Raw genomic sequence first — 27,193 nt, forward strand, 5'->3', positions numbered from 1 at the left:
CGTGAAATAAAAGAAATACATTCTCAGGATGTGAATGTTATTCAAGTAAAGGGGAGAAAGAAAGGGGATTTGAAACAACAATTTAAAACGTGTCATCGTTGTGGAAGAAACCATAATGTTGCTAAATGTCCGGCAAAAGATTGTAAATGCTACAATTGTAATAAAATGGGGCATACGTCAAGATGTGTAGAATCAAGAAAGTAAAGGCGACCGAGGCAGAAGACGAAGACGAATATGAGTCAGAAGAGGAGAATGAAGAAAGAAACGTCAACATTAATGCGGTATTCCCAGTGTTTAAAACCACAGCATTTCCATTATAGGTAGTAATGGTGGCGGTGGAAGGTGTGAAGTTGAAGATGGATGCACCTTTATTTACTCTTTTAGACTACAATCAATAGTATAAGGTACGTCAGTAAAAAAAAACAAGTACATAATATAGTAGACAATAAGTACATAATAAGCTAAGAAAAGAATAAACTAATCGTTATCATATTCATATAGAGAATAGTAGCATGCTTCCGTGATCCTTTTTTTAAGAACAATTTTAAATTTGTTCAAAGGTAAAGATTTAACATCACTTGGTAATTTGTTAAATATTTTGGCGCACGAGTAGAGCGGCGAGTTTTCGTACAATGCCGAGTTGTGCAAGTCTAAAGTTAATATCTTGATGTTTCTAGTACAGTGTGTTAATTAATTATCGTACCCGACGTTATCATTGCAAGTATGCAAGCAAATACGCATATCCCGCATTGCAATACCAATACTGTGATATTGGTTGCATACTTCTAGTGATAACGTCGGGTACGATAATTAATTAACACACTGTATTATATGCGTGGTGGGACGGTATGGGTTTAAATTTGTCGTTATTAGATTTCACGTACATGCAACATTTATATATGTATATCGCAATTACCGTCAATACTTTGTGTCTTCTAAACACAGGACGACAGGAATTCCTCTGTTTTAAGTTAAATATTAACCTTATTACGCGCTTTTGCAAAATGAAAAGCTTCTTGATGATAGGTGGCGCTTTGCCCCAAAGTAATATGCCGTAAGAAATATGGGAATATACGAGGGAGTAGTACAGTTGCAAAAACGCATCTTTAGGTAACTCCGATCTTAAGTTTAACATAGCATAGTAAGACTGAGCAATTTTTTTCCATATATGGTCGATGTGCGGCGACCAGGATAAATCGTTGTCGAAATAGATCCCGAGACATCGGACACTGGTGGCTACACTAATGTTAGGAGTAGTAAGTTGTTCCTTACCAAAGTATAAACATTGAGTTTTTGCTACATTCAGTATTAGTATTAGTTGTTTGCGTTTACTTGTGGCGAATTTTTTTCGTTTGGGGGTTGCTAAAACCGTCTTTAGGAAATGAGTGCAATAAGATCTGGCCACGCTATTTTATAGAGAATAATTTTAGATACAATTAGCAGTAGTCAGATACGCGGAGCACATTTGCGTTGACTTGTCGCGAATTTTTTTCGTCTGGGGGTGGGAAAACCGTTTTTAGGAAATGAGTGCAACAAAATCTAGCCACGCATATTTTATAGAGGGTAATTTTAGATGCAATTAGCAGTAATTAGATACGCGGAGCACATTTGCGTTTACTTGTGGCGAATTTTTTTCGGTTAAAACCGTCTTTAGGAAATGACTGCAAGAAAATCTGAAGAAACAGAAATATTAAGCGAGATTGACCTTCATTGTTTATTCAAAGTACATCAAAAACAAAGCAAAAGACGTGCATTTAAAATTAATATTTCATGGTGTGTGATTTAATTTTAAAAATTTCGTTCCACAATTCCATTCTTTCTTTGTCAGGATAAACGCCACTTTTCAAATCAAAATCTAATTCCATAAAATTAATTTTGTCTTTAGTAACGGGTTTCCATTCAACGTTAATTATTTCGTCCCCGTTTCCATTTGGATTTCCAATTTTAGCAAAATTCGTCCAAGAATGAATCATAATCAAAATTCCTTTATATTCTTTCGAATTTTTTGGAACATCTTTTTTATAAGCATTTGAAAACAAATAACCTAATTCATCACCATGACAAGCTCCCGGTTCTTTTGCGGCTTGTATAAAGTGTTTTAAAACATTTAGATCGCCATCCATTGAAAACTTGTATAAATAAACCGGATTTTGGGATGTTTCGACGTGGTAAAGTGATGATTTGTAGATTCCTCTTGAAAATAGTGTGTCTGTGTACAACTGAAAATGAATTAATAATATAATAATTGATGTGTGAATATGAATTTTTTATTTACATCGTAGAGTGGATCCCCTGAAATGTTGGTGTCATTGGGAAAATAAAATTCTTTTAATTTGGCTGCAATAGTCATAGCGAAGTGAGAGCCTCTATCCAAACGCATATTATAAGGAATGAACTCTTCTAAATTATTTCCACGTGGTACCGCTCCAGGTAAATACCCACAAACTAATCCTTCTTTTGAGTTATAACCCATTAAAATTGGAACTTTATTATATTTCCCTTGTATCAATAAATCGATTGGATCTTCACTCAAAAATGCGTTTTTTTTTGATTTTTCAACAACCGGGGCAATATATCTTAAAGTGTCACATTGAATTGTATCTCTCATTGATAGTTGAGCGGTTAGTAAATCTTCAACGGGCATTTTTAACAACACTGTTAACATTTCATTTTCATCACTTGGATCTATGTCTAAATAGTGACAAAACTCCATCCCTAATGGTTTCCCTTTTGTCCAAGGATCCATAACGGTTCCACTTTGTATGATGGCTTTATGAAAAAGCCCTTTAGCCATTGGGGACATTATTAAATAATGAACGCAAGCCCCTCCGGCACTTTCACCAAAAATTGTTACATTTCCGGGATCACCACCGAAACTTTTTATGTTCTCTTGAACCCATTTTAAAGCCATAACTTGATCTTTCATACCAGCATTACCTGGTATCTTTAAATTAGGATCTTTTAATGATAAAAATCCTAAAACATAAATTTAGATAAATATCTCATTAAATGTATATTTTAGTTTACCTAATACTCCTAATCTATAAGCGATTGTTACAAGAACAACATTTTGGTTTACTAAATAATCGGCACCGTAAAGTTTTTCTGTTGGAGACCCAGAAGTGAATCCCCCACCGTGAATAAAAACCATAACTGCTTTTGGGGTGAATCCCTTACCGTTTGGTAGCTAAAAATTTGTTTTAAATATGTCGTGTATTTTAATTTAAAATAAATTTACTTGTGGAGTGTAAACATTGAGATAAAGACAGTCTTCTTTTCCAATTATCTTCATTTCCATGGTATCGAAACAATAACAACCTTCTTGCTCGTCAATAGCTTTTCTTATTCCATTCCAGGGCTCAGGAGGTAAAGGAGCCTATTTTTATTTTTTTGAAGAAATAAATTGAGGTCATCATTTACTGTGGAGATTAATTGTTTCTTACTTTAAATCTTAATTTTCCAACTGGCGGTTTAGCATAAGGAATTCCTCTGAAGCTATAATATTTTCCCCCAAAAAAATCGGTTCTTTCTTTTCCTTCTAAAACACCTTGTTTTGTTTGAACTTGATGAGACATCTTCGTCATGCAACGGTAAAATCGGGACTAACAAAATCTCCTAACGAGATAACCGGGCTACCGTTATAGAACAAGATAGGCTGAATTAGCCTTGGCTTTCAATATAATTTTATTGTGAATCTGTTTTATGTAATATGGGTATATATATATACACATGATAAAGCTTTTAAGTGGTACTTTAATTAAAAATAACAAAAGGAGTAATTTTTATGGCATTATTAATTGATTATTTGTAGGTGAAACGAAATAAAAAATAGCTGAGAGATGATGATTTTCATAAAAAGAGATAATACCAGGAAAGTGGGTGACTAATTTGTTTTGATTAATTAATATTTTGGAGGTGATACGAAATTAGAAACGGGTGACAGATGATGATATGAACAAAAAAAGGTTGTTATTAATTTCTTTATGTAATCATTTTAAGCTAAGTACACAGATAAGTAAAAAACAAAACATTTTAGAAATTTGTGATCTAAATCAGAAAAAGAAGAATATATTACTCTACAGGTGGGCAAATTTGCACATGCTAGGATTTAAAAAGAATCAAGTCAGCACTCCCAAAAGGTCAACAGTTTTTCATTGGTCCTTTACATATTAGTAACTGTTGATATAACTCTAATTGATTCTAGTTATGAATATTTTCAAGATGACAAGATAGCGTCGAAAAAGCTTCTTGCGTTGTTTGAGAGGATTTGAGAGGTTGGAGAAAGTTACGCAACTTGCTACTAGTTATGATATTGCAGAACGTGAAACAAAAGAAATACATTCTCAGGATGTGAATGTTCAAGGGGAGAAAGAAAAAGGATTGGAAACAAAAATTTAAAACGTGTCATCGTTGTGGAAGAAACCATGATGTTGCTAAATGTCTGGCAAAAGATTGTAAATGCATCATTTGTAATAAAATGGGGCATACGTCAAAGATGTGTAGAATCACGAATGTAAAGGCGACCGAGGCAGAAGGAAGAGGAGAATGAAGGAAGAAACGTTCGGTTTCGTCGAAATATTTTTATTTCTATTGGCCACCTTCACTATTTCAACAACTTGCTTGTTAGAAATGGTAAGAACTTCTCGCTTGTCCTTCCATTTACAAACAGTAACGTTACCATTTCGCTGCCAAAATATCTCTCCTTTTTTTAGTTTACGATTTAGAACATCCTTGGGATTTCCTTTTCTATCATTTCGTAGCGTTCCACACACATACGTTTTTCGTGTAGTCAATATATTTGCAAGAGTAACAGAGTTATAAAAATTATCCATGTAGACTGTATATCCTTTGTCCAGATAGTCCTCAACTAAATGTAGAACAACGTCAGTAGTGTGACCTGAATTATGTTCATTTTTTTCAGATTTTCAGCTATAAATTTTAATTTTGAGAACAATACCATCAGACTCACAAACGCCATAACATCATTCATTCGTCGATATAAATGTTTTTATTTGGCACATAGTTTTGGCGCATAATATTGTTGAAATGATTTAGAATAGGTCGCACCTTGTATTAGCAGTGTCAACGTCTTTCCAACGTGATAGTCTTTTAGATTTTGTTAGACCATATTTTGCAATTTCTTGTGCAGCATACAAATTCGTTTGTTCTACCAGCAATGCAAGAAACTCGTTGGAAAAAAAGAAGTCCACAACCCTTTGCACTGTGAAATTTGCCGTATCTAATTTCAAACAATATTTTCTTGAAAAATAAATATTTCAAGATTTTGTTGATTTTGTGTCCACAAATTATCATTAGTATTTGATGTGGTTGCATGAGGAGCATCTATATTGCAATCTTGTTCAACTATTGTGTCATCTTCAAGCTCTGAGACGACTTCATTATCACTAGTGTTGTTACCATCTTCAACAAAAAATTCGTCAGATTCTGACTCACTTAGATTAGCAAAATATACGGAAAATTATAAGTTCGGCTTCAGTAAGTGGTCTTTTCCTTGCCATTCTTTAGTATGTTTATATTTATTATTTTATTCCAAACAAATAGACACAAAAATATTTAAAATCCACCAATATGTAATGTTTACGAGTCAAGATCTGACTTAACACTGAAGAACTTACTTGCTTAACGCTTGTACATAACTCTGTACCTAGATGACAAGTCGAAGCATGTCTGTACGAATCAACTCGTAGTGGTTTGTCTCTAACAAAAGTCGACTACGAGATAATTCGTAGGACCCTTTTTTCTACAAAAAGAAAACATCCTGTAAACTTTTTAATGATTGTTACAAATCATAATTAGGATTTTTAATAATATAATATGATTAAATCGATTTGGCTTCTCGGACCGGAATCCGAAAAATGCCGTGGCAGTTAACGTGTTAAAAAATTTACATTTCGGCCCCTGCGGCAAATATGGAGGTATTTGGTGGGCTAGAAGTATACCAGAGGACCTAATGCAATAATCTACACTAGTCCCAGGGTGCTGCAGTCCTTAGTTGTTGAAAAAATAATTTTATCTACAACTATTGAATTATCTATTCGTTATACATTTGATTTTTGATGGGTAATAACACGCATTACCCATGACTGACAAAGTGTTGAATAATGAAGCCATTATTACACAGTTCTGACACGGCCTACTAATCAAAAAATAAAAAATTAACAGAAATGACAGCTTTCTTACATTGAGGTTATGTCTGAAATGTCTATCAAGTTTATTTTTTTCCTTTTTTTAATTTTTTTTTTTCAAAATTAAATACACTGTTGGACATAATTCACGAGCACACTTTATATAATCCGAACGCGTGAAGATAAATCCATGATATTTGCGGAGCACAAAGGTTTACTGTAGACGAGTTTATTCATCGAGTTTCGAGGTGTTCCGTCGCGGCATTGTTAACTGAGCCGCTCTTCCAAGTGGAACATTCCGTCGCTATGGAGACCGAAGAGGATGGAAAATACCGGTCGTTTTTAGTGTGGTGTGAGAAACCACATTGTTATCGTACTCTGTGCGCAATGGATGGGCGATCGCGTTCCTTAAGCAAGTTTGATCGAGGAATGTTTGAGGGTATGCACACTGAGGGTGTATCGTTCTGTGAAATTGCGCGTCGTCTCGAGCGGTCGTTATCGGCAGTGCAACGGGCATGGCGAGAATGGTCTGAGGTACATAGGTACCTACAGCCGCGGCCGGGACGGCCCTGCGCTACCCCAGCACACGAGGATCGCACTCTTGTGCTCAGCGCTTTAGCGTCGTGTGCGTCCTCCTCAAGGCAACTTGGAGCTGTTTGGCCACCGGCAGGGAAAGGCGCACTCACTACGCGAACTGTATGGCGGCGTTTGGTAGATAGTGGACTGCGTGCGCGTCGTGCGATACAGGGGATTCCAGTAACACTCGAGCACCGCAGCATACGTCACGAGTGGGTCGACGCTAGGCATTAGTAGGTTGCCGAGTAGAGGGACATTTTGTTTTCCGACGAATCAAAATTCGAATTGAGCACCGGTGATGCGCAAATTTTAGTTCCTCGGAGACGTGGTGATCGTCTACTCGAGCAGTGTGTGCAAGAATGCCCTATCCACCGACAACCGAGCATTATGGTATGGGGTGCTATTACACATGGTGAACGTACACGTCTGCTGCGTGTATAGCAGACCATGACGGGTCAACGATACGTAGATGAGGTGCTACGGTCCGTTATGTTTCCCTACGTTCGGCGGCGCCCAGGTCTGCTATACATGCACAACAACGTCCGAACGCACATCAGGCGTATTGTACAGACCTTTGTGGAAGAGCACCGTATACGAATGCTTCCTAGGCCAGCTCGTTTTCCGGATCTGAATCCAATCGAACATGTTTGGGACATGACTGGTCGGAGACTTCTACATTATCCGGCATCCTCGGCTAACGTTGAGGAGCTATGGAGGCGAGTTGAGGTGGCATGGTTGGCCATCCCTCTTGCTACAATGCAGCGACTTATAGACTCCATGCCACGTCGTGTAGCGATGGTACGCGGAGCTCGCGGGGGATACTCTCGCTATTGATGTTTCTCCTCCCAGCAGAGTTGTGCCGCTCTCCATGTGAGAGTAAGTTACACTACTTTAGTACTACTTCCATACCAAATTTTATTGCGCTAGACACACGCGTTCAGATTATACAGGGTGTGCTCGTGAATTATTTCCAACAGTGTAGTTGTAGATAAAGTATAGTATTCAACTTGCGTATAATGGATGTTACCCACTCAGATTACAACTTCATCTTCGTGGGTAACAGCCGCCATTATACGCTTGTTGAATAATATACTATTTGTCCACGACTACCTTATAATATATACCTTATGAATGAGTTTTCTACAACAAAATGGTAGTCATTTTTCACGGAGTGAATAATAGCGGTGAATAATAATCATTATCCACGGGTAGCCATCTTGACCAGACTAATATAACTTTAGGAGTTTCTAAATGTTTGACATTAAAGAAACCTAAACAAATTCCTTTTTTCGTATGATTTAAGCATAAATTAATTAATTTTCCTAAAGAAAACGACGTTTTATAAAACTGGCATTTAATTTTGACAAATTGTTGTGAAGTTGGTTACAGTTAGTAACATTGAATTTGTGTCACATTGACGTTTAACCTTTATACAAAAATTTATTTAAAAAATAAATTTATGGAATCAATTTCAATAGTCGTGGACAAAGTATAGTATTCTACTCGCATATAATGAGCTATATTCACTCAGGTTAATTATGCCACTCGCTACGCTTGTGACATAAACTTAACCTTCGTGAATAATAGCCCTCATTATATGCTCATATAATAATATACTATTAACCTAGCTATTCAAATCGATGAGTATTCAAATATTCATCACTCTGCCTCTACGTAAATCTAGGGGTGAGGGTACTACGAGGGGACAGGGAACATATCAGAGGATCTATTCGAATTATCCAGGATAATTGCAGATTGCTTCAACTTCTGTAGTTTCAGAAAACGATTTTTCAATTGATATGTTCAATACTTGTCTGGTCAACTGTAATTTTATGAATCTGGTACAGATTCGAATATGAATCTAACTTCAGCCACATTATATTCGGATTTTACGCCTCGAACCGATACATAGAATGTACGATAATTTAGAAATTACTACAAATGCACGAGACATGTCAAAAATAATGCTGCTGTTTTTTGTTTTTGATCAGAAGCCTTATAGATAACCGACATTAAATCTACACATGCAGCTTCAGTTGATCTACCAATTCTAAATCCATGTTGAAAATCATTCAATATTAACTTGGTTTACGGTTTACTCAAAAATTTCCGAGTGCAGACCTTTTTTATGGATTTGGATAACAACAGAGTTTTTTAGTATATTGGGCAATACACCTTCGCTAATTGACAGATTTACAAGTTCGCTAATGGGTTTCGCCGTTGTATTGTTATAGCTATGGCCTTCAGTACTGGAACGTTGAACCGATCTGGTCCGGCACTTTTGGTGTTACGTAAGTCTTTAATAACCTTTATGATATCTTCCGCGCACACCGGTTTCACGAAAATTGTAAAAGGTTACAGTTCACTTGTTGTGCAGGACTGTAACACTTTACCTTTAAAATGTTGATTTGTTTATATATTAGTAACATTCGCAAAATATTCGGCAAATAATTTTGATACCTCGGATTCATCGCAAACCTTCTCACCTTCATTTTCTAGTATGATTCCTTGATCTGGTCTTCTTTTCCCTCGCTTTTCATTGACAATTGACCACATCGGTCTACTTTTATTTGTAGAGTTTTCAATTTTATTTAGGTTGTATAATTTTTTTGCGTCATAAAGGCGTTGACGATAGTTTCTTCTTTGTCGTTTATATGATTTTTTTAGTGATATACTCATCTGTTTTATTCTGTCGGTTATCCATGTTTTTTTTCGGTTGAGATTGTTGTATGTTCCTTGTGGGACACGCGTTTTTATGTATTGTAATTAATGTCTTGTGAAACCAGTTGAATTTATTTTGTAATGTAATTGATGGATTAATTGGAAAGGGTCGTGGCGGATCAAATACGTGACCACTTGGAACGCTTTCATATTCTGCCCTCCATCCAATCAGGATTTAGGCCTGGGTATAGTTGTGTAACCGCACTTTCGACAATTATTGATGATGTTATGTCTGCAACGGACAATGGCGCGGCTACTGTTTTGGTTTTACTGGACTTCTCTAAAGCGTTTGACACTGTTAATCATCAACTTCTCTTGGTAATTCTTCATTATATTGGGTTCAATAATATAGCCATAAATGTTTTTAATAATTATCTGTACGGGAGAAGTCAGTATGTAATTATTGATAATGATGTGTCGGATCCAGCCGTATTGAGGTCTGGTGTGCCGTAGGGCTCTACATTGGATCCCCTTTTGTTCACTATCTATACGTCTCAAATGTTGATCTTTGACCGCTTCTGCTCAAAATTTCATATCTATGCGGATGACGCACAACTTTACCACAGCTTTAACTCAAATAATGTGCTAGAATCTGTTGCAGATGTAAACAGTGATTTATGGCCCATATCTTTATAAATGGAATTGAATTGGAGAGGAAGGTCTGTGTCAAAGATCTTGGACTTTACATTGACGACAGCTTAAGGTTTACCCGTAACATAAGTGAACTGATCAGGCGTGCTTACGCAAAATTGAAAATTCTGTTTGCTCATAGACAAGTCTTGAACGTCGATATTAAAAAGAATCTTTGTGAGTCTGTAATTTTAGCCAATTTTACATACTATGACACAATTTACGGCCACTGCCTGTTGACTGCTGATGCGCGACATATTCACGTAGTTCAGAATTCTTGTATTCTTTTTATGTTTGGTATACGCCGATGTCAGAGACTATCGTATAAGCTGCGGGAGTTGAAGTGGCTGTATATGTCAAGTCGTCGTCAGTTACATTTTGGTTGTTTTCTTTATAAAGTTGTGTCAAGTAAGCTACCACCTTACCTCACCAACAAAATTACTTACAGAACGAACATTCATAATATTAATGTACGGCGTAAGGACCTCATTGACATTCCATGTCATCGTACCCAATTGTTCAAGTCTATCTTGTCCAGTCTATATCTCGGAACAATGTGCATAGTCTATTTAGGTTTATTGACGATACATTTCGAATGTATCTAGTGATATTCTTTGGGACTTCGGTATTATAGCCGTTATTAACCATACGCTATAATATAGCATATGGTTAATAATTGCGCTGTGTGGTCCGATATACCAAGATCCAGTATCTTGGATTTGGAGTCAGTATCCTCAATGTTGGTTACCATGTAGTCGCTGATATATGACCATTTGGAAAAGCTTGTATTCTAGTGGTAGCGCCTTTTAGTGTGTTTCCAAGATTGAACGAGTCCAATATGTCGTAGAGCGCTATTGAGTGTGTCGATCGTGGTAGGCCATCAATGTTAAGATCGCTCACTTAATTTTTCCAGAAATAAGGCTTTATCGCCTCCTGGGGGTTAATTATATTTGATTTTAGGTATATTAACAGGCCACCTCTGGGCCTTTGTGGTCTGCAGTAGCACGTTGCGATGTCGTACTCTTGGATATTCAAAATTGTCACGCTGTTTACCGATACCCAATGCTCACTTAAGCATAATACATCCCAGTCATGTTTACTTGTTAAAACTTCTAAGTCATTAATTTTGGTGGGTAAGCCTTGTATATGAAGATGCATAATTGACAGCTGTTGTCTTTGTATTGTGTTTTTTTCGACTACATTATAGTCCTTAGTGTTGACGAACAACAATAGGTGGCGTGTGAAGACGGGATGTACCAACTGGTACGAACTACCACGTGTCGTGTGGACTAAATAATATATGTATTTACAATTTTTTATTTCTTCTATGACGCGATCAGAAATGTATTTTGAAATATCTTCAGTACGTCTAACGCAGGTAGAATCGGAGAGCTGCATGTTTTTTATTTGAGATATTATTTGATTTTTATTGCTAAACTTATCAAATAATATATTGGAAGCACTAAGGAAACATTCCTTCACAACCTCTGCATCGGTAAATGGTTTCATGTGTTTATCAAGTATACATATAACAAATATGCTGTATCTTGTGATATTGTCACTGAGATCATATTTTGTTGTTGTTGCAATGACTTTTTCAAAAAAGTCAACTTTTCGCATCTTATTAAAGAGCCGTGAGTAATAGTATCATCGAATGATTTGTGTTTCGTATTAGTATAATGACGAACAATATTATTTTTTTGTAATATATATTACTTTCACGACAAATCAAATATGTTGCCGAACCATGTTTAGTTGCAACAACAAAATATTCATCTTCCCAATTGTCTTGAAACGCTCTATTTTCGTCCAAAATTTTTCGTTTTGAAGACTTTCTCGCCATTATTATAATTAAATATTATAACATTATAACAAAACAATATGTTACAAAACAGTAAAAGGTATTACCCAGAATCTAACAGGACTGCTACAAGCATTGTATTTTTGTTGCCCACTACGGGTTGGTTGCCCGCAGTCTACGTCACAGTATTTGCCACGCCTGGTAGCTGTCTGTGTTTTTAGAGGTTATATGATAGACATTAATACGTCTAAAAACATAAGACTTCAAAAATAATATGAATACGTCTAGGATATAACCTCTACAAATACACAGTAAACGCATAGACCATAACAACAGCTGGGCGTGGAAAATGGTGTGACGTAGTTGCGGGCAGGTTGTCACAACAATGGATGTAGCAGTCCTCGTATTTCCCAACTAAACAAATCAACGTTAGGACAGACCTAACATTTTAATGCTAGGTCAGCGCGGAGTCTAAGTCGTTGGGGAAGTCCCTGCATACAGCAAGCGTAGGAAGCGTATCTATTGTTTCGTTGCATATTTTTAGTTATACAGGGAGATTAAGAATTTTTTATTTCAAGTCTCTATGACTTATTATTTCGGTATAGAAAGGGTGGTCCGAATAATCTTGTATATTATTCCATAAATCTTAAATTTTTAAAAAATCATCTTTTTACATTGAGTGTTGCGGGCCGCAAGGAACAGTTGACAGGGCCCCAACAACTTCGAACTTGTTTCTGAAGAAGGTTGCAACATGGTATCCGAAACGCCAAACATTTTTTCAAAAATCGCACGGCGTAAAACGAAGGTTTCTAGTTCTAGTGTTAGTTCTAGTGATAGTGCTAGTGTTAGTTCTAGTTTTAGTTTGATTTTAATGCTATTGTAAAATACAACATCATTTACTTATGTGTTATTATGGTTGCATACTTCCGTTAAAAGTGTTAAAATCAATTTATTTTCTTGAAATCTCAAATTACCTATTGGCGGTTTAGCATAAGGAATACCTTGAAAATGGAAGAATTTCGTCCCTAAAAAATCCTTAGAGACATTACCTTTTAAAACACCCTGATTTATTTTTATTTCAACAAATTCCATGTTGAAATTTATCTTAACACTGAAATAAGAAGTGAAAGGTTCATAAGAAACAGAAATATTAAGCGAGATTGTCCTCCATTGTTTATTCAAAGTACATAAAAAACAAAGCAAAAGACGTGCATTTAAAATTAATATCTCATGGTGTGTGATTTAATTTTAAAAATTTCGTTCCACAATTCCATTCTTTCTTTATCAGGATATACGCCACTTTTCAAGTCAAAATCTAATTCCATAAAATTAATTTCGTCTTTAGTAACGGGTTTCCATTCAACGTTAATTATTTCGTCCCCGTTTCCATTTGGATTTCCAATTTTAGCAAAATTCGTCCAAGAATGAATCATAATCAAAATTCCTTTATATTCTTTCGAATTTTTTGGAACATCTTTTTTAAAAGCATTTGAAAACAAATAACCTAATTCATCACCGTGACAAGCCCCCGGTTCTTTTGTGGCTTGTATAAATTGTTTTAAAACGTTTAGATCTCCATCCATTGAAAATTTGTATAAATAAACCGGATTTTGGGATGTTTCGACGTGGTAAAGTGATGATTTGTAAATTCCTCTTAAAAATAGTGTGTCTGTGTACAACTGAAAATGAATTAATAATATAATAATTGATGTGTGAGTATGAATTTTTATTTACATCGTAAAGTGGATTCCCTGAAATGTTGGTGTCATTGGGAAAATAAAATTCTTTTAATTTAGTTGCAATTTTCATAGCGAAGTGGGAGCCTCTATCCAAACGCATATTATACGGAATGAAATCTTCTAAATTATTTCCACGTGGTACCATTTCAGGTAAATACCCACAAATTAATCCTTCTTTAGAGGTATAACCCATTAAAATTGGAACTTTGTTGTATTTCCCTTGTATCAATAAATCAATTGGATCTTCACTCAAAAATGCGTCTTTTTTTGATTTTTCAACAACCGGAGCAATATATCTTAAAGTGTCGCATTGAATTTTATCTCTCATTGATAGTTGAGCGGTTATTAAATCTTCAACGGGCATTTTTAACAACATTGTTAACATTTCATTTTCATCACTTGGATCTATGTCTAAATAGTGACAAAACTCCATCCCTAATGGCTTCCCTTTTGCCCAAGGATCCATAACGGTTCCACTTTGTAAGATAGCTTTATGAAAGAGCCCTTTAGTCATTGGGGACATTACTAAATAATGGACGGAGGCCCCTCCGGCACTTTCGCCAAAAATTGTTACATTTCCGGGATCACCACCAAAATTTTTTATGTTCTCTTGAACCCATTTTAAAGCCATTACTTGATCTTTCATACCAGCGTTACCTGGTACCTCTAAATTAGGATCTTTTAATGATAAAAATCCTAAAAAATAAATTTAGATAAATATCTCATTAAATGAATATTTTTGTTTACCTAATACTCCTAATCTATAAGCGATTGTTACAAGAACAACATTTTGGCTCACTAAATAATCGGCACCGTAAAGTTTTTCTGTTGGAGACCCTGAAGTGAATCCCCCACCGTGAATAAAAACCATAACTGCTTTTGGGGTGAATCCATCACCGTTTGGTAACTAAAAATTTGTTTTTAATATGTCATTTATTTTAATTTAAAATAAATTTACTTGTGGAGTGTAAACATTGAGATAAAGACAGTCTTCTTTTCCAATTATCTTCATTTCCATGGTATCGAAACAATAACAACCTTCTTGCTCGTCAATAGCTTTTCTTATTCCATTCCATGGCTCAGGAGGTAAAGGAGCCTATTTTTATTTTTTTGAAGAAATAAATTGAGGTCATCATTTACTGTGACGATTAATTGTTACTTACTTTAAATCTTAATTTTCCAACTGGCGGTTTAGCATAAGGAATTCCTTTAAAGCTATAATATTTCCCCCCAAAGAAATCGGTTCTTTCTTTTCCTTCTAAAACACCTTGTTTTGTTTGAACTTGATGAGACATCTTCGTCACTCAACGATAAAATCGAGACTAACACAATCTCCTAACGAGATAATCGGTCTACAGTTTTAGAACAGGATAGAATGAATTAACCTTGGCTTTCTAATTTTATTGTGACTCTGTTTTATGTAATATGGGTACATACACATGATAAAGCTTTTGAGTGGTACTTTAATTGGATGACTAATTTGTTTTGATATTTTTTATTATTAATTAATATTTTGTAGGTGATACGAAATTAGAAACAGCAGACAGATGTTGATTTGATCAAAAAAAGTTTGTACTAATTTCTTTATGTAATCATTTGAAACTATACAGGGTGTCTCAGCGAGACCGGTCATTAGACGTTTCTGGGGTTCTGGCCAAACAAAAAATTTGAGAATGCAGACTTAAGTATTATCAATTACGTTCTCTTCATCTAAAATATTTTCAGATTTCTAGCACTTCCGGTTATACCGGAAGTCGCCACCTACTTTATTTTTTTAAATGGAACATCCTGTATATTTTTACATATTTGGATTTGTCTGTTTTGAAGGTTTATAAATAATTTTACTTTTTACAATTTGAAGCAGCAATTCTCGAGTTATTCGAATTTTTCTAGAAAAATTTGCTCCAGCGGACATTTGTTCAAAAAATCATAGAACACTCAATTTTTGAGATATCAATTTAGCATTCAGAACATGCTTAAACAACATGATGGAGTATGTTTTGGTGCCGAGAACGGCTGTCTAAATCGTTTGGTCACTTTACTATGATACGTCGTTGACTTTTCGAAATTTGGAAGCACCATAACTTAATTTTTTTAAATGGCACCCCCCATATTTTATTACTTAGTTGTCTTCGGCGTCTCATTTTACATCTTTTATATTCCATATGTCCTATGCCTAACATTAATAGTTTGAGAAATAATTAGGGTTTTTTGAAAAATGCTCACATATCATATGGATATTAACCTAATGTGCCATGGAAAACAAATGTTTAATGACTTATTGATAAACGTCAAAGTCTAATTTAGGTTGTTTGATGCTTGTGAGTCTAAAACCAGTTAAAATGGATATTAATAACGTAAATAATGTTTATACAAATGAAGAAATCCATAATTTATTTTTTGTGCACGAAAAGTGCGACAAAGTTCTTAGTAGAACTAGCAGAATGTTTAATGAAAATTATCCACATTTATCTCCGATGACAAAAGGTAAATTTAGAAGAATAGAAGCAAATTTTTTGCATTTTGGATGAATTAATCACGTGTTACACTGAGCAAAAAATGTACTAGATAATGCAACGGAAGAGGTGAATACCTTGGCTTATTTCGAGCCCAGTCCCAACACCTCAATTCGAGCTGCCAAAGAAGATCTGGGAATCATACTACGAACTTTGTCGCGCTTTTCATGCAAAAAAAATAAATTAAGAATTTTTTGATTTGTGTAAATATTACTTTCGTTATTGTTATCGATTTTAACTCGTTTCAGTACTAATATTAAGGGACATAACAGATAATTATTAGGTCACATGCATCAAGTGACGTAAACAAGTGAGTCTTTGACAAGAACTCATTGAGAAGGCTTGTTTTTCATGGCACACTAGGCTAAATATCCATGATATGTGTGCATTTTTCAAAAAACCGTAATTATCTCCCAAACTATTAATATTAGGTATGGGCCATATGGGATATAAAAGATGTAGTATGAGACACCGAAGACGACTAAAAAATAAAATATGGGGGTGCCATTTAAAAAAATGAAGTTATGGTACTTCCAAATTTTGAAAAGTTAACGTGCCATAGTAAAGTGATCAAACGTTCTAGACCGCAGTTCTCGGCACCAAAACATACTCCATCATGTTGCTTAAGAATGTTCTCAATCCTAAATCGATATCCCAAAAATTGAGTGTTTTCTGATTTTTTGAACAAATGTCTGCTGGAGCAGATTTTTCTAGAAAAATTCGAATAACTCGAGAACGACCGAATCAAATTGCCAAAAGTAAAGTTATTTATAAACCTTGAAAATAGACAAATCCAAATATGTAAAAATATACAGGATGTTCCATTTAAAAAAATAAAGTTGGTGGCGACTTCCGGTATAACCGGAAGTGCAAGAAATCTGAAAATATTTTAGACGAAGAGATAGTAATTGATAATACTTAAGTCTGAATTCTCAAATTTTTATTTTCGTCAGAACCCCAGAAACGTCTAATGACCGGTCTCGCTGAGACACCCTGTATAGCTATAATAATAATATTTATTAAACCTAAGCATGCAAACATTATGACTTAACAGTACATAGATAAGTAAAAAACGAATCAACATGTTTGAAAATTGTGACCTAAATCAGAAAAAGAACAATATATTACTGTATATGCAAGGATTTAGAAAGAACCAAGTCAGCACTCCCATAATTAAACAAACGGATGTTTTGCAGCTTTTCCCAGTGGTCCAATCTGCTTTAAACTTAATATAAATAGATATTATTATATTTTTAGAGTTGTAGGATCGATTGAAAAAGATGAGTTAGGTTTGGAGACTGGCTGGATAATAAAACAAGCCAAAAGAAACAAAAAACGCAAAATTGAAACCTCTCCATCTAAACTGTCGTTGGAAATTGAGAATCAACCTGAAACGCTGCGCAAAAGTACGGAGATGCATCAAAGATGCTTACTGATGAAAATTTATCTTGGTCCACTTATGAAACCAACAAACCAGAAATCTAAAAATGGTTGCTAAAAAGATGCTTAAAAGCTGTGATGTTAATAACATCAAAAATGAACTATTAAAGCACAATTATAACTTTTGTAAAGTAACCTAAATGTTAAAATAAAAAACAAAAGTAAGTAAAGGTTACATCTTGGATCTTGCACCGTCAGAAGATGTGAAAAGAGTTCATGAAATAACGAACATATTAGGCATGTGTGTCAAAATTGAAGAGTACAGAAAGCCAAAACAAATGCCCCAGTACAAAAGGAGTCAAGGTGGGAACCACACCAAGACATACTGCAACATAAATCAGAAATGTGTTAAATGCACTGGTGAGCACGAGACCAACGAATGCACTAAAGCCAAAGAAACTCCGGCTAAATGTTTCAACTATGGAGAAAATTATCCAGCGAACTTTCTAATATATCCTTCGACTATATATCCTTCTTACATTGTGGTTAAGGAACTATGTACAGGGTGGGCAAATTTAGGTGTTATTATAGGCTATCTCAGATATTATAAGAGATACGAAAAAAGTAGGTGCCACGTCCCAGTCTCTTTTTCCGAGACTAATCCAATGCCGCAAAGACCAAACCTCTATCTTCTTTTGTTGTTAAGTTATAACCAAAATTCAAAATTTATCGAATTCAAAATATGCTCATATTTAAAAAGTTGTTTTTTTTTTGTTTAAAGTTGTTTTTTTTAAATACAAACTATAGTTAATTATGAAAAGAGTATATTTTTAGCTTTCCAATGATGTATCGCATGATTCGCATGCGTGTATTTGCGGAAAATAAGCGTTATTTTTCAATTTTAAAATATTAAAGGTTAAAAATCAAATTTTTAATTTTAGTAGGCGAGGAAAGCGCTAAATGCCACTTAGTTACTATAGCAACGTGCATGGGCGTAGCACAGAGTAACAATTTTGCAAATATTGCAATTTTCGCCGATTAAGTTTTAAAAATTCGTATAAAATCCAATTCTTGGAATATGAGTGTGAAAATTTCTCAAAGTATTAATAAGAGTGTTCTCTTTCCAATGAACCAACACGTTTTGAAAAATAACTTTTAGTTTTTGAGAAAACAATATTTGAAGTTTTGATAAAATTTTCGATGTTGCAATTTTCATCGATTATTTTCAAAATTCGCTATAAAATTAATTTCTTGAAGGATCCTTGTGGAAATATCACCAATTACTAACTAAAGTATCCTCTTTTTAATGCAAGAAGCCGTTTTGAAAAATCACTTTCAGTTCTTGAGAAATAAATTTTTGAAATGATCGAGATTTTTTCGAATTTTTACAATTTTCGCCGATTAAGTTTTAAAAATGCGTATAAAATCTAATTCTTGGAATATGAGTTTGAAAACTTCCCAAAGTGTTAATAAGAGTGTTCTCTTTCCAATTAACCAATACGTTTTGAAAAATAATTTTTAGGTTTTAAGAAAACAATATTTGAAGTTTTGATAAAATTTTCGATGTTGCAATCTTCATCGATAACTTGCAAAATTCGCTATAAAATTAATTTCTTTCTAACTAAAGTCTTTTCTAACTAACTAAAGTATCCTCTTTTTAATGCAAGAAGCCGTTTTGAAAAATCACTTTCAGTTCTTGAGAAATAAATTTTTGAAACAATCGCAAATTTTTTCGAATTTTGCAATTTTCGCCGATAAAGTTTTAAAAATTCGTATAAAATCGATTTCTTGGAATATGAGTATGAAAAATTCCCTAAGTGTTAATAAAAGTGTCTTCTTTCCAATAAACCAACCCGTTTTGAAAAATAAGTTTTAGTTTTTGAGAAAACAATATTTGAAGTTTTGATAAAATTTTCGATGTTGCAATTTTCATCGATAATTTTCAAAATTCGGTATAAAATTAATTTCTTGAAGGATCCTTGTGGAAATATCACCAATTACTTATTGAAGTATCCTCTTTTTAATACAAAAAACCGTATTGAGAAATCACTTTCAGTTCTTGAGAAATAAATCTTTGAAATGATCAACAATTTTTTCGAATTTTGCAATTTTCGCCGATTAAGTTTTAAAAATTCGTATAAAATCGATTTCTTGGAATATGAGTATGAAAATTTCCCAAAATGTTAATAAAAGTATCTACTTTCCAATGAACCAACACGTTTTGAAAAATAACTTTTAGTTTTTGAGAAAACAATATTTGATAAAAATTTCGATGTTGCAATTTTTATCGATAATTTTTGAAGGATCCTTGTGGAAATATCGCCAATTATTAATTAAAGTATCCTCTTCTTAGAGTTGCTTCGTTAGTTAAATCAGCATCAAAAAAGTTTATTTTGTATCTTGGATCCTTTTCATCATTTTTATTCAAATATCGCAATAGTGAGGCAATATAGGGTATCACTTCAGAAATGCATCAGAAATTATAACCATAATGGCCGGATAGATATGCCGGATAACCAGATATCCAGCCGAAGGGGATGCCGAATATCCGGTATCCGGCTTTTCGCAAAACCACTATCCGTTCCATCACTAGTTATAAAGGGGCCTATCCACGGTCATACATGCATGACGAGCATCGCAAGCTATCATGCAAGATTGACCGTGGATGGGGTTGCATGAGACTTTTTCCTCGGCATGACAACCTGGCATGAGACAATTCAAACCGTTCTGAATTTCTGTGGGCGGGGTATCTGGCTTGCAAACAAGCGTGCACGTGGATGGCAATGCTGTTATGCATTTCGTCATTCCATCTGTAACCTTTGTGAGGTAAACATCACTTTCAACATGGCTTGTGGGAGCGAGAAGTCCTTTTGGATGGAATTTTTTGAAATATATAGAGATCATGAGGAGGTTAAAAGCGGAAAATACAAGGATAAAAACGAACGGTCGAAGGGATATGATGTTTTATTAAAAAAACATCACCACTATGCTGTGAGTCTTTTTGTAGTTAAAATAGTGGCTACCTGAATTTGCTGGTTTATAATCGCTACATGTTTTCCATCTAGTGCACCTAAGCAATTTGGGAAATTCCATCGGCTATTAAAATTTGATGCGATTTCTTTCCGGGCCTCTTTATTTCTTGGCATCTAGAAATTGCAAAGTATATTTAAATTTACTTTTAAAATTGTATCTTTTAGTATATGAACGTAATTTTAAAATGGTATTTTTAGGCACCAGAAGATTCATTAGAAGCCGAATCAACACAAGTAAGTCCATCACGTCAAAAAAACAAAAGTTGTCTAATGCAAGAAATGAACTTCTAAAAAAGGCCGTTAAACATTTAGACACAGTAAGTGATAAGGCAGAAATGCTCGGCAAAGTTTGGGCATCGCAATACAGAAAACTTTCCGTTGAGCAGCAACTGTATGCCACTTAGATAAGGTGAGGAAAAAGGCCATCATGGCAAACCAGATCTGCCGCAGGCTCCTAGGAAGGAACTGGGGTCTCAAACCACGAATGGCTCATTGGGCCTACGTAGCAATAATCAGACCCATGGTCGCCTACGCCTCATTGGTTTGGTGGCCAAAAACAAAACATAAGACAGCTCAACAACAGCTGGCACAAATCCAGCGGTTAGCATGTCTTAACATAACGGGTGCAATGAGATCCTGTCCAACGGCTGCTTTGGAAGCCCTACTCGGTCTCACACCGCTCCACATATATACAGGGTGTCCCGTATCTTCCGCATCAGAGCATTATACGGTTGTAGGATACATTATTCTGAAGCGATCTTTCTAATAAAATTTTTTCGAAATGTTTATAATAACCGCACGGGAACTGTTTAAACGAACTGTTTTTCGTCCAATCAGCAGATCGCAATCAGACTCAGGTAATCGGTGCCACCCTCGGCCGGTCCGGTACGCCGATGATAACTCGTTTCCTACGTGTACTCACCAATGGATTCGTCACGCGAAGAGAAATAAACTTTTTCGGTGAATCAAACTCGTCCGCTATTGGACAAAAGCGGATAACTTTAAATTGTTCCCGTGCGGTTATTATAAACATTTCGAAAAAAATTTATTAGAAAGATCGCATCAGAATAATGTATCCTACAACCGTATAATGCTCTGATGCGGAAGATACGGGACACCCTGTATACAAAAGGAGGCAGCCTTAAGTGCCTTATCACTGAAAACAGTTTCTTCACTCAAGTTGATGCAGGGTAACCTCAGAGGACACCTCGAGATCCTCAAAGACCCATGTCTAAATCACCTGATTGAAATTAAAACGGACCTTATACCGACGGAATACAATTTCAACCAACCGTATAAGGTCATATTTAGTAGCAGGGATGACTGGGCGAAAGGAGGGCCTCAACTAAAAAGAGGAGCCCTAGCCTGGTACACCGATGCTTCAAAGACAGTAAGATCTGGAGTAGGCATGGGCATCAGTGGACCAAATAGCCACATAAAATTGCCCCTCAGCTCGGACTTAACAATTTTCCAAGCAGAAGTTCTTGCTATAAACTTCTGCACCGCTTTAAACCTACAGAAGGGACAAAAAGGTGCATCCATAAACACTTTCACAGACAGTCGGGCCGCCTTAAAGGCAATTCAGGCCTACACGTGTGGCTCCGCACTGATCAGAGAGTGCACCAACAACCTGAGAGAACTCGCTAGGGGCAATGATGTTACCCTATGGTGGGTTCCAGGTCACAGCAACATTGAGGGCAATGAGAAGGCCGACAAGCTGGCCAAAGAGGCAGCAAACACGCCCTTCATTGGACCCCAACCTGGATGTGGACTACAAAAAAGCCACCTAAAACAAATAATCAACAACTGGGAGGCTTCAAAGATAGCCTTACGCTGGAAAGAACTTCCAGGTCACAGACAAGCGAAGAGTATGATAACTCCGTCGCAAAACAAAACCAAAGAGGTTTTATGCCTCAGCAAAGGGGATCTAAGAACGCTCTCAGGCTACCTAACCGGCCATGTGCCCCTAAAATACCACCTCTTCCACATTGGACAAGCTGAGGATCAAACTTGTCGACTATGCAACGACGAGTCAGAAACTGCTGAACATATACTGTGCAATTGCGTCGCCAAAGGCCGTCTAAGGCACAACGTCTTCGGTAAAACCCCCCTGTTACCTACCGACATAAAGGTTCAAGACCTCAGGACAATACTAAGGTTCATTAAGGACCTACATTTGCCCTAAATCTTTGGAGGGCTAAAGTTACAATAGATCTTATAGGTCGCGGTAACGAGAGGGGCCGCCCTCCTCAGCCCGGCAGCAATAATAATAATAAATGTATGCCAAGAAGCATATTGATGACATTCTGTATCATGGTCGCCTTTCAAAACTAGGTCCTTCGCCTACCCCATCAATGACACCATTGCCTTTCGTGAGCCCATCATCGTACGACTCAAGTTCAACCACTACGTCGTATATGTATGAACCAATGCAGACACCATGTTATACAGATGTATCATCTTTATTAAGCGATACTCAATATCATTAAGATGTTATAATGAATAAACGATAATAATTTTAACGTACTAATTTCAAAATCGCTTCGCATGTTTCAATTACAATTTTTCCTATTGTTTGCGGAGCTATCGCCGTCAAAAATTTTAAATCTTCATAAGTTGCACCACTGGCCAAATACCTCAGTATGGTAGAAAGCCGAAGTTGTGGTGAAATAGAATCTCTCATCTGTGTATTTTGTTTTTCAATGAAAGCCTTGACCTTGTACAGCAAATCGTCAAATAATTCAAGATCCATTCTTAAGAAATTCTTATAATCTTCTGTCGAAGAAACTTCTAATTCTTTTAAAAGTTTGATATGCGAAAATTTTTGACGTTGTAGAAACCAACGCTTCGACCAATACCTATGTCGTCTCTTTTTACGAGTTAACTCGTCGATTATTATTAAAGCGCAAGCTGTATCACTCATTATAGATGTACCGATAATCAGTATTTACCACCTTCGAGGATACGGATTAAATAAATGAATGGCAAGCTTGCATGATAGTGTATGGAGAAAGTAAGAAACGGCATGAACAGCATGCATGACCGTGGATAGGCCCCTTAAGTCATAACTAAAAACTTTAACTATTAAACAATAGGTATCCACAATCATCTGGATTTTTCCAATAAATCATATCAGGCGTATTTATATTATCCCTATCAATTTGAACAGTTGCGCGCAATCTTCTCTTCTTCTTTGCTCATTCCCACTTTAAGTGGGGTCGGCTCTCCTAATATTTCTGCGCCACGATATTCTGCTCTGGGTTGTCGGTTTAGATAAATTATACTTATAAGTTTCTTCTTTCTCATAAGTTTCTTAGTCACAGGGGCCATCTTGAAGCTACCACGAACATATTCGTTCCGGATTCTGCCTAGATTCTGCCACATATAGTACAGCGGTTAGGGACGCTACTAAAGAAGGAGATCCATGTTATATCCCTACATACCGCCATCAATTCTGCCAGGCTACGCCGACTCTTTGCTCACATACTTAAATTGTGCGCCAGACACTGCGTTCTTATGGAGTCCCAACGTTGACCAACGCCAAACACACCTGCAGGACTTTTCTGGAAGGGTTGCCATGCCTTAAATCCACTGTAGATCAGACATGGTGATATTAGTACGGCTCCAATACCATCATTTACTTCCTCACCAGTCGTTTTTAAGGTGTTCTTTAGAGAGTGCCGGTAATTAGAGAACTAGGCCAAAATTACCCAAGCGCCTCTGTTTGACTGTTACGTGCGATTAATTATACCATAAGTCACAACTAACAAAAAAAACATCAACTTTCTTACAGTCAAAATATGTAGGTACGCGAAAAAGGTTGAAAACTCTAGTCTGGCTGATTTACACAACACTTCTAAAAACTTGGTATTTTGGGTTGTCTAAATCTTGGAGATAAAAACCATTTTAATTCGAGATGTATCCTACAACTATGTAAGTAAAGCATTAAGCAAGGTCACGTTACAACATAACCGAGTGATTAGTAGTCGAAAAGAATCCACTTAAAATCATAACCTCCAAACGATTTTTTTTTATTTATTATTAAAAAATGTTTTTGCATCTCGCTCAAAGACCAAAGATCACGTGACGTTTTAAATTTTTAGCAACTCACCGGTGATAATCTCCTCAGTCTGATAGTAAGATTTAGATCGTACCATTCGAGTGAAAATATCAAAAGATAAAAATGGTTACCGTTCAAATTGAACAAGGAAAATTACGGGGAAAAGTTTGTAAAGATTTTCTTGGGGGAGAATTTTTTAGTTTTGAAGGAATCCCTTATGCCAAACCACCGATAGGACCATTAAGATTTAAGGTATTCATTTTTCTTATCACTGATTAAATTTTATATTAATTTTTTTAAGGCACCTCAACCTCCATTACCTTGGGATGGAATTAGGGACGCTACTAAAGAAGGAGATCCATGTTATTCCCTTCATATGATTAATGCAAATACTGTTGGTTCTGAGGATTGCTTATTTTTAAATGTTCATACTCCCAAAGTACTTAATACAGCACCAATTACAATTTTTTTATTAATTAAAATTTAATTTATTAGATACCTGAAAATTTTGATCATCTTAAACCGGTTATGGTTTGGATTCATGGTGGCGGTTTTCTTTCAGGTTCTGGAAATAGAGAGCTTTACGGCCCTGAATTTTTAATACCACAAGATGTTGTTGTTGTTACCATAAATTATAGATTAGGCGCTTTGGGATTTTTATACCTCAACGACCCTAAATTGGGAGTCCCAGGTAACGCTGGTCTCAAAGATCAAGTTATGGCTTTGAAATGGATTAAAAATAATATTAAAAATTTCGGTGGGGATCCTGATAATGTTACGATTTTTGGGGAGAGCGCTGGAGGGGCTTCAGTTCATTACTTAATTTTATCCCCAATGGCAAGAGGGTTATTTCATAAGGCAATCCCGCAAAGTGGGTGTGCTTTAAATCCTTGGGCATGGGGGAGTTATTCAGCTAAAGATTTATGTAACATTCTCAAAAAAGAAACGAATAATGAAGAAGAAATTTTAAAAGTTTTACAAAATGTTTCTGTTGAACATCTATTTAAAGCACAATTTAAATTAAAAGATGTAAGCTTTTTTAATTTTTCTTTAACGTCGATTTTTTTTAATTAATTAATTTTTAAGCATATAAGAGCGGATGATTTTCGTCCTCTTGGTCCAATAATAGAAAAAATTTCTCCGTATGAAGAAGCATTCCTTTCTGAGCCACCTTTAGATCTAATACTTCAAGGTCGATACAATCAAGTGCCGATAATGATGGGGTATACATCGAGAGAAGGGATGCTTATTGATTTAATAATTCCCGATGAGGATAAAAAAATAATTCAAGATTTTGAAGATACGGTTCCGGTTTGGTTGGGGTTGGAGAAAAAATCTCCAATTTCAATTGCAACGGGGCAAAAAATTAAACAATTTTATTTCGGCGATAAAGGACAGAGTTTGCAAGATAAAGATCCGTGGTATATGGTGAGAAAATTATTAAACGGCAATATTAAATTTTTATTTTTTTTTAATTTTTAGTTGAACACCGACAATTTATTTTTACGTGGTATTTACACTTGTGCTAAACATCACAGTGTTACATCAAAAGAACCCGTTTATTTGTACCGATTTTCTTTTGATGGCCCAATGAACCTTTTTAAAACGTTTGCTGGGATTACTTCAAAAGGTAACTTTATTAATTAATTATTCCAAAATTTTTATTTTTTTATATTAGGTGCTGCGCACGGTGATGATTTATGTTACCTATTTAAAAACTTCTCTCACAACGAAATCGATCGTTTAAGCATCGATTGTGAGTGTATTTCAAAAATTACCCAACTATGGGGAAATTTTGCAAAAACTGGAAATCCTAATTTACCGGGATTGGATGAAAACGTCGAGTGGAAACCGGTTACTAAAGATGCGGTTAACTTTTTAGATATTGACTTTAAATTAACTTTGGGAGAAAATCCAGAAAAAGAAAGGATGGAATTTTGGGATGGCATCTATAAAATGAAACCAACGGGTTCAAAGTTATGATATTTTTTTAATACATTTTATAGAAAATTGATTTTAAAAGTATGTTGTGATTTTCATTGAAATAAAAGCAATTTATATTAAAAAAATATATTAATAAGTTTATATCCCTAATTATTATGATAAAATCATAATAAATTATTAGGATGTAAATTGTGTTGCCTAAAATTAAATTAATGTAATGGCTTTAAAAGTCATACATGGTGTTGAGTCGTGACCAGTGATGGGCGCTGGGTAAATACCCGGCGGGTAGGTGTTTCTAAAATGGGTATTTATCCGGATATTTACCCCGGCCTAGTTCCATTTAAGCTTTGCCACAATGTTGATCACATCATTTACGCCAGTTCTTCTTCATAGGTCTTCATTTCGTATGTAGTTCCTCAGAGTTAGAACCAGGGTCGAACTCTGCATCTATCTTTGCGTTACTTGGATCCTCCTGGCAGAGGCTACCGTTTATGTTAAAGTTTCGGAGCCTTGTGTCAGAACCGGAAACATGCATTGATTTTCTCTTGAAGATATCTCTAAGTTTCCTTTAGGCTGCCCATACGAGTGTGATCTTTCTGTTTAGTTCGCTTGTTTGATTATCTCTCGATACACTAACCTCATCGCCAA

General features: G+C 35.5%; 3 protein-coding genes across 5 annotated transcripts; 1 reads left to right on the top strand and 2 right to left on the bottom strand.

Moving 5' to 3' along the window:
- Positions 1 to 1,700: 1,700 nt before the first annotated feature.
- On the bottom strand, positions 1,701 to 3,852 carry LOC111420596 (esterase B1-like). Its single transcript, XM_023053612.2, has 5 exons — positions 3,444 to 3,852; positions 3,239 to 3,376; positions 3,028 to 3,187; positions 2,276 to 2,976; positions 1,701 to 2,219 (listed from the first exon to the last, which is right to left on the bottom strand). Exons 1-5 carry the CDS (start codon positions 3,582 to 3,584, stop codon positions 1,761 to 1,763), a joined length of 1,599 nt encoding a protein of 532 aa, XP_022909380.2. The 5' UTR covers positions 3,585 to 3,852; the 3' UTR covers positions 1,701 to 1,760.
- A 138-nt stretch (positions 3,853 to 3,990) lies between these two features.
- LOC111418229 (esterase B1-like) lies at positions 3,991 to 26,672 on the top strand. 3 transcript variants are annotated; one of them, XM_071197845.1, is made up of 8 exons: positions 3,991 to 4,139; positions 4,205 to 4,632; positions 24,645 to 24,853; positions 24,903 to 25,040; positions 25,097 to 25,630; positions 25,688 to 26,029; positions 26,084 to 26,231; positions 26,280 to 26,672. In XM_071197845.1, the coding sequence occupies exons 3-8, from the start codon at positions 24,725 to 24,727 to the stop codon at positions 26,582 to 26,584; spliced, it is 1,596 nt and encodes a 531-aa protein (XP_071053946.1). In that variant the 5' UTR covers positions 3,991 to 4,139; positions 4,205 to 4,632; positions 24,645 to 24,724; the 3' UTR covers positions 26,585 to 26,672. The 3 variants fall into 3 exon arrangements, with proteins under 3 accessions (XP_071053946.1, XP_022906488.2, XP_071053945.1); XM_023050720.2 differs by lacking the exons at positions 3,991 to 4,139; positions 4,205 to 4,632 and adding an exon at positions 23,841 to 24,474; XM_071197844.1 differs by lacking the exons at positions 3,991 to 4,139; positions 4,205 to 4,632 and having other exon boundaries at positions 24,477 to 24,853.
- LOC111418231 (esterase B1-like) lies at positions 13,025 to 14,980 on the bottom strand. Its single transcript, XM_023050724.2, has 5 exons — positions 14,777 to 14,980; positions 14,572 to 14,709; positions 14,361 to 14,520; positions 13,609 to 14,309; positions 13,025 to 13,553 (listed from the first exon to the last, which is right to left on the bottom strand). The coding sequence occupies exons 1-5, from the start codon at positions 14,906 to 14,908 to the stop codon at positions 13,095 to 13,097; spliced, it is 1,590 nt and encodes a 529-aa protein (XP_022906492.2). The 5' UTR covers positions 14,909 to 14,980; the 3' UTR covers positions 13,025 to 13,094.
- Positions 26,673 to 27,193: the final 521 nt, after the last annotated feature.

This window comes from Onthophagus taurus, chromosome 7 (genome assembly GCF_036711975.1).
Source record: "Onthophagus taurus isolate NC chromosome 7, IU_Otau_3.0, whole genome shotgun sequence".
Lineage (NCBI taxonomy): Eukaryota > Metazoa > Arthropoda > Insecta > Coleoptera > Scarabaeidae > Onthophagus > Onthophagus taurus.